The 13,447-nt window shown below is 35.3% G+C and overlaps 1 protein-coding gene across 1 annotated transcript; it reads left to right on the top strand.

Annotated features, from left to right (window-relative positions):
• The first annotated feature begins 240 nt into the window (after nt 1-240).
• LOC131048500 (pentatricopeptide repeat-containing protein At2g22070) lies at nt 241-2,445 on the top strand. Its single transcript, XM_059212495.1, has 5 exons — nt 241-559; nt 791-1,093; nt 1,334-1,561; nt 1,730-1,864; nt 2,033-2,445. The coding sequence occupies exons 1-5, from the start codon at nt 241-243 to the stop codon at nt 2,443-2,445; spliced, it is 1,398 nt and encodes a 465-aa protein (XP_059068478.1).
• The last annotated feature ends 11,002 nt before the right edge of the window (nt 2,446-13,447 follow it).

Raw genomic sequence — 13,447 nt, 5'->3', positions numbered from 1 at the left:
CAGAGACTGTTGACAGTGGCTGAACAAGCCGAGGCAGCACGCTGTTGTGTCAGAAATGAGCATTTCCAATGCCATTGAATAGTTATAAAATGCGAATTCTATATATCGCCAATCTCAATCTCACAGGATTATGTAGAGAAGGTTGGTTGAAGGAGTCGTTACACAATCTGCTTACCACATACAACCCACCTGTGAACACTTCTACGTATGTTCAATTCTTGCAGACATGCATTTCTAAGAATGTCCTTTCAGAGGGTAAGCAACTCCCACATCAAGGAGGGCGGATTTATGTTTGTCACAGACAAACTTTTACAGAACACCCTTATACGCATGTATGAAAAGTGTGGAAGTTTAGTAGATGCACACGAAGTGTTTGATCAAATGACTGAGTGTGATGTCTTCTCCTGGAATGCCATTATTGCAGTGTACAGAAGGCATGGGTATCCTCATGAAGCATTGACACTATTTCATAAAATGCGAGCAGATGGCATCCAACCCAATCAGTTCACTTTTGCCAGCATACTCTCAGCCTGTTCGAAAGTAAGAGTTCTGGAACACGGTATGGCCATCTATCAAAGCATAATTGAATGTGGATTTTTGTCAGATAGTGTAGTTGCGAATGCCCTGGTAGATACGTATGCAAAATGTGGAAACATACGCAAGGCACATGACCTGTTCGAAAAGCTGTCTCAAAGAGACGTGGTCTCATGGACTGCAATGGTTGCAGGATATACACAAAATGGATTTGTTGAAAAAGCCCTAGAAACTTTTAAGCAAATGCAATTGGCAGTTGTTCAACCAAATTCTGCAACCTTTGCAAGCATTCTCCCAGCCTATGCTAAAATGGGAGCTTTAGAACAGGGAATGGAAATCCATCAAAACATAGTGAAAAGGGGATTTTTGTCAGCTGTTGTAATTGCAAATGCTTTGGTAGATATGTATGCAAAGTGTGGCAGCACACGCGAAGCACATAAATTGTTTGACAAAATGCCTCAAAGAGATGTGGTCTCATGGAGTGCAATAATTACAGGGTATGCACAAAACAGGTTTGCTGAAAAGGCCTTGGAAAGTTTTAAGCAAATGCAGTTGGCAGGTGTAAATCCGAACTCCACAACCTTTGCCAGCATCCTTCCAGCCTGTGCCAAAATGGGAGCTTTAGAACAGGGTATGCACATCCATTAAAGCATAATGGAAAGAGGTTTTATATCAGATGTTGTAGTTGTAAATTCCCTCCTAGATATGTACGCCAAATGTGGACACATACACAAGGCAAGGCATCTGTTCGACAAAATACGTCAAAAAAATGTGGTCTCATGGACTGCAATGATTACAGGATGTGCACAAAATGGCTTTCTTGACGAGGCTTCGAGGCTTTTCAGAGAAATGCCGCAAAGAAATGTGGTTTCGTGGAATGCAATGATCGCAGGATACTCACAAAATGATTTTGTTGAAAAAGCCTTACTAACTTTTAAGGAAATGCAATTGGTAGGTTTACAGCCAAACGCCACAACCTTTGCTAGCATCCTCCCAGCCTGTGCCAAAACAGGGGCTTTAGAACAGGGTATGGACATCCATCGAAGCATAATGGAAAGGGGATGTTTATCAAATGTTACAGTTGGAAATGCTCTGGTAGACATGTATGCAAAATGTGGAAGTACACATAAGGCACGTGAACTGTTTGACAACATGCCTGAAAAAAATGTGGTTTCTTGGACTGCGATGATTGCAGGATATGAACAAAATGGATTTGTTGAAAGGGCCCTGGAAATTTTTAAACAAATGCGAGTGGCAGGTGTAAACCCAGACTCGACAACCTTTGTCAGTATCCTCCCAGCATGTGCTAAAATGGGAGCTTTAGAACAGAGTATGGATATACATCAAAACATAATGGAAAGGGGATTATTGCCAAATGTTGTAGTTGCAAATGCCCTGGTAGATATGTATGCAAAATGTGGGAGCATAAACAGGGCACGTGAACTGTTTGAAAAAATGCCTCAAAAAAATGTGGTTTCATGGATTGCATTGATTTCAGGATATGCACAAAATGGCTTATGCAAGGATGCTCTTGAACTCTTCGAACTAACGAAGCAGTCTGGAACATGTCCTGATTGTGTAAGCTTCGTTTGTGTTTTATTAGCATGCAGCCATGCAGGTTTAGTGAATGAGGGCTGTGAATATTTCAATGGTATGACTAACTTACATAACATTATGCCCACAATTGATCATTATGGGCATGGTACCGTTTTTTGGTGCATGGTTGACCTTTTCGGCCGTGCTGGCTATCATGAGGAAACTCTAAACTTTATCATCAAAATGCCAATTACTCCTGTGGTGGTTGTGTGGACGTGTTTTCTTGGTTCCTGTAAAGCACATAAGAATATAAAGCTAGGACTATATACAGCAACTCTTCTTTTTGAGCTGGATGCTAAGAATGCTGCAACTTAATGTTATTCTGTCAAACATCTATGCAGAAGTTGGAATGTGGAGTGAGGTTCAACTGGTAAGGAAATTGATGAAGATAGAGGAATTGAAAAGATACCTGGATGTAGTTGGATTGAAGGTTATAAGACAGTACGCGGATTTTGTGTAGCAGACAGATAACACCAACCTACACTGTAGATCCATGCAAAATAGGCGACATCATCTTAGGATATGAAGTCAGCAGAGTATTTTCCTGATCAAAACATGTACTGAATGATATGGATGATAAAAAGAATTGTTCGTCTGCCACCATTCTGAAAAGCTGGCAATCATTTTTGGATTGTTAAACAAACCCTTGAAATACTTATTAGGTTTGTCCAGCCGCCAGCGCCTTGCAAGTGTATGATGACTACCATACTGCTGCCAAGTTTATCTCCAAAATTGTTTTGAGAGATGGAAACTGGTTACATAGTTTCAAGTTTCAACTATCAAACAAGGACAATGTTCTTGCAGTGATTATTGCTGATGTTAAGTGAATCAATCTGTAAATAGAGGCTTACACTAAAACAAAATACACGGTGTCTGACCTGCAGTGATGAAGGAATCAGATTTGATTTCCAGATTCTAAAATATATTCTTTTGTGCGTTTGGAGATCTAGACTAGGCTACTGACTTTAGAAAATCAGATTTATGATATGCAATATGCATCACTGCCTGGAGGTACTGATGAGATATTTGTTTAATGCTGTTTTATGATACCATGGGAGTGTCATAACATCGAACTGTTTTCAGGAAACCAACACATCTGGAATGCTGAGCAAAGTGAGAGGAATGCTGGAGGGATATCAAATAATTCTTGAAAAGCAGGAAATATTGAAAATTACCTACAATGCTTGGACATTGTTGGGAGTGCACCTCTTGTTCTTTTATCAGTTTTATATTTATATTGCAAAAAGCTAAGAATAATTACAGAGAACAGCAGAAGGCGATCACAGCACAGCAAATAAACAGTCTTTTATCAGTTTGTACGGTCCCTCTGTCTAGATTAACTATATCTCATTATGCCAATATTAGGTCTGCCATTTGCCATTTGCCATTGAATTTAGAAATAGTTTATTTGAATTTATATGTGCAAAAATAAGATTATGTTTTTATTATATATTGATTAGCATTCATGTATGGTTCTTGTAAAGCTTATATGATGAGGTTTATAGATTGATGTGAGACAAGAAGTTTATTTGTATATTTAAAAATAAAATCATAATTTATATTATTACAATATTAAACATCATAAGGGTATTAATAAATATTAGTAGAAGGTTGAAAGGTAATGCAAAGAATGAAATAAGTTATTGACCACCTTCATAAAAAAGGACATTATTTTTTGTTAAGGTGTATTTAAAAAAAGTACTTGAAGTTATCATAGATATGAAATAAGAGGAGTTCAAGAGGATAAGAACCACAATAAATTTAAAGAATGTCATAGAAGATGTCCACATAAATAAGAAGAATGTTACAATTAAATATCTTAACATGAAAAAATTAGAGTCTTTTATGTGCGACAAATCAAACAAAAACAAGTAAAGTTTATTGTTCCCATGACAAGAGATAAGTTAAGAGATGAGTTGCAATTATTTTTAACTCATTGTATGTTAAATAAATGTTAGTAAAGAACAAAGTACATGTGCTTGAATGAAGTTTGTTTACAAACCTCTTACTAACAAACTCCATGTTCTTGAATGAAGTTTGTTTACAAATAGTAGTCATAATTGCATTAAGCTTCTTGACTATTTTTATAGATTTCAAGGCAAATAAATTATATAACAGGGGATTCAATTCATAATATTCTAATGACATTTACAAGTCATGATTAATACGTTTTGTCTAATTAATTTAAACATATTTGAATGATAGCATAAGCATAAAATTAAGAAGAAAAAAAATGAAAAGCTAAAAGGAAGAAAATGTTAATATATTTATTTTTTAATCTTATGAAAATGCATACCATAAATTTATGTTCAGAAGGAAATCTGAGCTTCTAAAATAGTAGATTCTTCTTTTAAAATAAAAATAAAAATTCTCTTGTTATAACTAAAAAATAAAGTCAATTAGCACATGAAATAGGTTGGTGGAGAGGAATGACACCCCATAAGTCACACCATACCCACCATGACTAAACATTGTCTCATGGTGATATGCCCACATTAAAATTTATTTAAAAATTACATATATAAAAGTTTGTAGGGTACTCAAGAGATGACGATAAATACATGAATATACACTAAAAACTAAATATTCAAGCCATTGAGATGACCAAGCTAGTAGTGAAGGATCATTTAGATTTAGCTACCAAAAGTGGATCAATATTCGAACATAAGGATTTCAAAACTTCTTGTTGCAATATTTTTGTTGTGCATCCACTTTTTGTACTTATTGCTAATGAGATGGGAGAGATGACCAAAGCTTTCCATAAGTACTTTTACTATGGGGTGATACCTAGCCACCATCACTATTGGCACTTGGTGTAGACAAGTCTTCAAATTGATAGAAATAATCTTGTTTTTGCTCTAAAATGATAATGGATTTGAAGGTAAACCTCAATTTAATCCAATAATGTCATGGCATACTTTAGGCAACTCATCACAAACATAATTAATAGTTTTGGGGTGTTGCTCAAGTAGCTAATAAGGTGAGGAATTGCTCTACCTCTACAACACTTTCTCTTCTTGTCAATTTGCAATATTGTGAACTTTAAATCCCTATTGATATTTTGATGATTATTTTTATTAATTATAGTGAATTTAGTTTTCACATTTTGAAAAGCAAATATGTCATTAAGTATCTTCCTTTTTTACAATAGGTGAATAACTATGTGATAAACACCAAAAGTATCATGCTATAAGGGACATAACCCAAAACTATATCACAAAATCAATTAAATAACTCAATAGTCACATTAGCACAAAAATGAATAAAACACCATCTATATTTGAGTACATGTTACATTTTTCACATGAAGTAATGTAAAATCAAGAATCATAGAGTACAAGATACCCATTTTACAAGGATGTGACTTAGACTCTCATGCCCATCGCATCACAACAATATAAATAAGATACAAAAACACTAGAGTCTTCGACCACCACAAACCAAGAGACAAGAGTGTGGTTCAGACATTTTTTGTCCAACCATGAAGCTTACACTTCCCCATAACTTTTCCTACTTGAAGAATACCTGACCCTACACGATATACCCAACAATCTGGAATCGACGAACATAATGGAATCCAGTGCAACTTGATATATTTACATGCATTTCACATATGAAAATGTCATGTCCTACTATCAAGATATAGTAGAGAAGATAAATAAATAAATAAATATCCATCTATTTCAATGGTACAAATAAATTTGGCCAAAGCATTTCAACCATTAAAGAATAGGTAGATCCAAAAAATAAGATATACCCTCCCTTGTTAGTCCATATTCAACACCCATCTGTAGCGTCGTAAATTGTACGCACTTGCTAGGGTGGTACAATTTCACACCTAGTTTAGCACCCGCCTTGGCGCATTTTGCATCTTGCATTGCATTTCCCCTTTAGCACTTAATTAATTAAATTAATTAGGTCTAAGGTCCTATTTTATCATTTCCTACATCATAAAGTTGGGCCCTTTCATTAAAGTGTGCCCTTTTCATTTTATTCTTCCAATACATCATTTAATCAAAAACCCTAATTAAGTCCTATTTTGAGCTTGGGGGCTTGGTTTCGGGGGTCAAAACATCTCAAAATCACCTGTAACTTCGGGATTCTCTCTAAAATCATCATATCCGACGGCCCTGAAAATTTGGTGAAAAGTTGTCGGGACCATGGCGCCCGTGCACATGGTCCCGGACATTTTTCCCGAAATTTTGGGAGCACGATCCAATCATAAAATAAATCTTAACCCCAAGAAATTGGTGGGATATTCAATCTCTAGGTCGGCCAAAAGTCGAAATTAAGACCTAGGGTTTCATACATAAGAGCTCTCTTTCTTCATTTGAATGGATCCAGAATTTTGGCTTTCAAGGACCTTCTAGGCAGCAAAAGAGCAGATCTTTGAAGACTTCAACAACAATCAACATCCATCCATCAAGCATTCATCAATTTCATTCATTCATTTAGGGCTTGGAAGACATTGAAGAACAATAGGAGATTACCGACTGAAGATTGGCTTGTACTCCTCCCTTGAGGGTTGGGTATGATTTCATGTTGTTTTCATGTCTTTGCATAAGCTTCAATATATCCTTTATTCATGCTTTAGATCACTTTGCATCTTGATTTAGAGCATTTACATTATCATTTACAAGCAATTAGGGTTTACTTTCTAGGTTGCTCTAGTTTGCTTTCTTGCATTTTAGGACCTTGCACACACACTAGGTCTGCACACACAATACATTTTACAATACAACTTGGCTATTCGTGGAGGTGGAAATCACCGAAGCGGGGGTTTGACTAAGGCAAAACCCTATATAGCCGCCCAAACACCTTTTCAGATATAAGTGCAGGTTTCGGGACTCGGACGACGCCGCAAGTTACAGATTCGGAAGAAGCAGACTGAGACCGACCTGCCCACCAAATTTCAGAGCAAAAGACCAGGACAGGGGCGTGGGGCGCCCTGGTCTTGCCAGGACAGGGGCGCTGGGCGCCCTGGTCCCTGGGCAGGGGCGCTGGGCGCCCTGGTCCTCCTGACAGATAACATTTTCAGCATTTTGACAACTTTTCCAGGTTGCAAAACAGCAGTTTCCAGAGCAGTTTCAGGGGCAGAATCAGGACAGTGGCGCCCGCGCCCCCGTCCTGAACATTTTCAGTCAGATTTTAACTCCGGGTACGCATTTACATTCTTGTCTTATCCTTGTGTTTACAGCTTTCCATCATTTAAGTTCAATTCTGTAATCTTGTTATTAGTTCATACTTGCACTTTGGGAACTTGCATTATTTTATCTTTCAATTACAACAAGGGAATAGAAATCCTAATAGGTAGCCCGTGGCTCTCTCTTCCACAAGAAGAAGTAGCCAATTGTGTGATACCTCTAGGCTCTTTCGTATTCCACAAATGTGTGATTGAAAGTGAGATTAGGGCATGTTTGCTTAGTGTCACTTTTTCTCCCACACACCATCCTAAAAATGTAAAGCCATAATCATACATAAAAAAAGAAAAGAAAACTACTTTCCCTAGTAAAAAATAATTCAAAACATAACATGCATGGACTAAATCATAAAAATAACTCATTATTCTTTTCATGCAAAAATGATAAACATGTATATGATACTTTATGCAATAAATTTTTCTATGATTTCATGCAAATTGTATGTAAATGCATATGCTAACAATATTTCATGTTTTCTAACAATATTTTTTTGATGTTTTTGCAGCTCAACACTAAAGAGATTTCAATCAAACAGTAAACGATATTGTACATGTGTGCGTGCATGTGTAAACTCATATTGTATATACAATTGATAAAAAAGGAAAGTCAATTAGACTAATTTCATGACAGTATGCAAGAATCTTATATTCATGTTACAACTATAAATAAAATTTGAGATAAACTTTAGCAAGATCATTCATTGGCATACACACACATATATGTTATGTACAGAGATTGTTATTAATGTTAAGTTTATGCAAGCAAAATTTGGGATGTGACACATGCCTTGGGTCTCAAGGTAAATCTAGAAAAAGTCTAAATTTATCTTTGATATATGTTGTAATAGCCCATATTTTATTGGAAACAATTTCACGCACCATTCATTATTGAAGTAATTACAAAATTTCCAAGGGGTTGAGCTTAACTGGTTAAAGCATTCAGTTCTTAGCATGGAGACCCAAATTCAAATTCCAAAGGGACATCTAATATGAAATTTTAAGATGTGACTCGTGGTCTTCCACAGTTGGCTTCTAGTGTGAGTGTGGTTTCTACATAAATGAATTTCTAAGTTATAATCTAATTTGGTTACTTGAAAGAAGATAATATTAGTATCATATTTGTGTTTACAAGAGCTTGTATTGGTGTCATGTTGATGCTCCTATGATAGAATATTTATAAATGATTAGCGAATTAAAATTTGTCTATATTGAAAATGTGGTCAAGGTGTGGCCCTTTAAATCACAAAGCACATGTTGTAGTTAATATTTTTATTAGTAAGAAAAATAAAGTTTAGAGCTACAAATTAGGCTATTGTTTGGATCATAAAACCCTAGATGTCTTGTATATCTAAAAAAGCATATCATACACTACACAAAAATCACATAGAGTATGAGTGTTATATTTATTACAAAGCTTAATTAATTGGTCTCGCGGTTCAAATCTATTCTTCCAAAACCAATACAAAGAACAATATTTAGGGGGAAATTTTACCTACTTTAAATGTCCTTGCTATCTCTTAATCAAGTTCTCTAAGCTTATGTTGAGTACCTTGCTATGAAGTCTAATAATGGAAATGGGTTGTTGGAATTGATGACTATCCTTAGGCATCAAAGTATTTTTCTTGTTAGAATGAGGGGTAACTTCTTGGGTGCAAATCATTAGAAGTGGTGATGTTGACTCCTATCCACACCTCTTTTTTATTTACTACCATAACTCTTGTATGAAAAACTAAGGTCACCAAGAGATACATTGGTAATCATACACAATACCTAAACCCATTAGTGATCCAAGTGTAGCCACACATTTTCTCTTTAGTAGCTTCATTAGTGCACTCGGCACTTGTAACATAGTACTTTCCAAACTAGATGCAATATTGTCCTCGCACCTTTTCGTATAATCTCATGCATAACTATGTAACATTTCTCGCATGCATCATGTAACCCTACACATGGTTGCATGTGTCATTTCTAGCCAAACCATACATGTGATGAATACTAAGAGGGGGGGTGAATTAGTATGCCAAAAATCTTTGCACTTAAACACTTTGCAAGACTAACAGTAAACCGGTAAAATAGTTTAGCAGACAAACCGGTTAGCACACATGCAAACCAAATAGCAAATAATGCATTCACCCACAAAAGCACAAACACCATAACACAAGAGATTTTGACGTGGAAACCCAAATGGGAAAAACCACGATGAGATGGAACTCACAAGTAACTATCTGCTGAATAGGAACCAGACCAGTTAAGGTTAGACCGGTTAAGGTCTTACAATGTTCTTTACCAAAACAGATCTTGTTAGGAATCTCAATCTCTGTTAGGAGATAAGTTCGATTAAAGACTACCTTGCTAGAGGATTTAGATCCACAAATGTGAACCACCTTGTTAGAGGATTTACAAAAGGCTTTTGGGCCTACCTAGTTAAGGGCTACAAACTTGTCGAAAATGTGAGTAATCAACAAGTGAGTGATCTAGCAAATAGCACAGATTGCTTGATTAGATCCTTGATAGCTCATTCCTAATGCATTCCAACATTACTTCAGTCTTTTACACATTCATACTCTCTCTGACTCCTCAACCACCTTAAACCCTAGAAACAATATCAACTTCACCAACAGCAACAACCTAAAACCCTAGACATGATGTCCTTATAAAGGAATCTGATTTCATGTCGGTCCAATAGGATTACAATCCAATTCCCTAGGTTCAATGAACCTGGACATACTTGGTAACACGACACAAAAAGCACTGTTAAAGTGTTAGCACCGTCAAACAATCGGTGGATGGTAACTCATCACAAAATGTCGGTTGGTAACTCATCACAGAGTATTACTGGTTCATACAAAATATCGGTTCAAGCAAAATGCTGGTTGTCGGTTTGACAAAATGAAGACTGGGAAATATGTGTTCTGCCACTTTGATCCTTCGTACCGCTTGAGATCCTCGAACCACTTGGGGTTAACATACCGCTTTAGATCGATAAACACTTTCTGCAAAACACCAATAGTCTAAAGACTATAATGCATCATACCGGTTGGAACATGTATCGGTTGAGCTTTAACTTATACATACAAAAATGATCTCAATGCAAGTGTGTGTCCATCAATGACAATCACATCATAAACATCAAAACTGCCAACAACATGTGTGATACATAGAAAATCAACTATCAGATGTTATGGTTTCATACACATGCACCGTCTTAATAATGTATGTACCAAAGAGCATGATCATACAAATAGAACCATAACATCTAATACATGGCAATGTTTGTGCCACACATCACAAAAATCTAACTAACACCATATAATTTTAAATTGTTTTTCATCTTATTTATTTAAGCAATAACCATACGTGTTGGACACTTGCCAACATATATCTAGAGCCTAGATGACAACCTATAATATCTAAATTCTTACTTTTTATGTTCTATGAAGTAGAAGAAGCATAATGCATTCTCATCTTATTTCCTCTTTTCAACATAAATAGAAGTAGAATATTTGGAAGAATTATTTCATACTTAAATGTCTATTAATTTACATATCTTTATTTAGTTTTTAGTTTTATGATCTTGTTGTGTTGCCAACTCATCTTTAGGATTTTCCCATGGATCATTCTAGGAATTAGATCACTGGCATTAGAGATAAATTTCTTCTTTCAATCTAGTGCACACTCATGCACACTAGCTAAGGGGATTGAGCACACTTAGTTCAATTTGTGAAACATCAAACAAAGATTGTAATAAAATGGCTAACAAATACATACCAAAGGTATTATTAGACTCAATGTTTCCTTCCAAATACAAATCCAAGAACTCTTTGGATAGTTTTGTGACTTCATAAATCACCTTGGATCAGCACTACAAAATCGCACATAGCTGATGTAACATTGCAATCCATTCAAAGTCTAAGTCAATATATATATTCCTACTTTTGAAGGAAAATCAATGCCAATATGCTAGATATATGAATCTAACAGAGAAAAACTTGCTTTTGCATCAACAACTTTGATATTATTATTGAGATGATCTTCTTTGTAGTACTAGATATGTCCACCTCAAAGTCGAATTGATGAAAAACACTTACGCATAGCTCAACAAGGATAAGAAACCAATTTGGCATGGGAAGCCTTTGTGAACACTTTCTATGAGGAATTTTCCCCCCTCAAATATTTTGAGGATAAATACATGAATTTTTCAGCAATTGCACTAGTGAAAGGATTAATTTATGAAATAATATGCTTATGAGTACTACAACTTCTCCATGTGCTTGTATGATTTATTTTTTAGTAGCACAAAATAATAGAATATATTTAAATATTACGACCCCCTATTTGTGCTAAAATAGAGTTCTTAGCCTCATATGCTTTGGAACAAATATTCTACAATTTGTTCAATATTGAGACTAATCCAATATTATTCAAAATTTATTTTAGCACAATAATGAAGTCATGTAGGAAACTAGCCATGGGCCTTTCATGATAAGGTAAAATTCTCTTACACAAATTTATCCACACAAATCCCCAAGATTTCTCTTTCATATTCATCATGTTGGGACAACGAAAATAAGCCACACCAAGATGATATGTGGTGTGGTGCGGGAGCACCTAGGCCCTGAAAGGCCTCATGAAAGTTTTTATGCTGGTTTTTGTTTTCAATGTTGTGTTAAGGTTGTATAAGGTCCAAGGGTCCATTTGAAGTCATTATAAATCATATTGCAAGGCTTTAAGCCATTTTTTGTTCAATGTAAACCTATAAGGTCCTAAGAAGGTCAAATGTGGTAAATGCTCAAGGAAGGTTGAGAATGATGTAATAAGGCTTATTCAGCCTATTCTAGTGTATCTAAGGTGATAACAATTAATTTGAAGTCATTTGGTCAAGTTTTGCAAAGTTGTCAAAAAAAGTTGTTATGTTGACAAAAGTTGTCATTTCAAAAATTGCAAAAACAATGTAAAGGGGAAGCCTAACGGTTATGATGGTTTGAATTTTAATTATAACTATCAAAAGAGGTTGTAAGAGGTTTATAAAACCATGGATGGTCGAATCATGAGGGGTTGGTGTCTATTGAAAGAAGAAAATCAATAAAAGTTTGAGGTTTCTTGCAATTTTCTGAGTATTATCAACGTGACAGTCTGATATCAATTGTTTTTATTCTTGGAAACTTATTCATTAGAATTTGAGATATCTTGAGATGATAGAGGGGTGAATCCCCAGTAGTTTTTTTTTGGTTTCATTTCTTTTCATGAAGTTTTGGAAGAGATATACCATTTTTTGTAAACACTGTTAAAAACCCTAGGTAGGGAAACTGTGACTTTGAAAATATAATAAACCTCAATTCCACATTGATCAAAGACTAATATTTGGTGGAATGGAGGAAAATATCATATTTTTTTTGTTGAAGGGTCTCAAGTTAAGGTTGGCATGTGCAAAATGATGTCCAAGTGTTGATTTGACAGTGCTACAGTATAGTAAAACTCTGATTATTGTGCACTGCAGAGATTTGCAATCTTTTGTATGGAAGGATTATGGTGAAAATTTCATATGGATAAAAATAATATTGAGTCTACTTTCATTTTCTTCAAGTCTGATTGAATTTCATGGAAAAATGAGCAAGTTATGATCATTTTTGTGAAAGCGGCCTGTTTTGAAAATGGTTTCCCAGATCTATAGTTAGAAATTGTGTTGGTACATATATGTATGGTCAATTAAGGACATGAAACATGGTATGTGGATAGATTATGATGTTGTGAACAAACTTCCTTCTTATTAGAAAAATTCACTTATGATTTGAGGGGTCAAATGAGCCAATTTTAAAAAAATTGTCATGTCTATGTGAGTTCGTGTATTTGCTGCTACATGAAGGTTGCAGAAAATTATTATAAGATTTTTTTATGTTCTTGGTGACCATGTGTGGTCTTGTCATGTCACATTTATCATTACAAAAGTGTCTCAAGGTGTTGACTGTTAGAGTTTGGATTTTGTGAGAGTATGGTTAAGGTTGTTGTTGAGCATTGATTCCTGATGAGTCTTATGTGTTTGAGATGTTGGAATATCAAGAGGTCTATCTTAGAAGCCTTGTGTTGAGTTTGGTGAATGGAATTGAGCCCATTGTTGTG

Source organism: Cryptomeria japonica, chromosome 2 (assembly GCF_030272615.1).
Source record: "Cryptomeria japonica chromosome 2, Sugi_1.0, whole genome shotgun sequence".
Lineage (NCBI taxonomy): Eukaryota > Viridiplantae > Streptophyta > Pinopsida > Cupressales > Cupressaceae > Cryptomeria > Cryptomeria japonica.
This window is presented reverse-complemented; position numbering and strand designations above follow the sequence as displayed.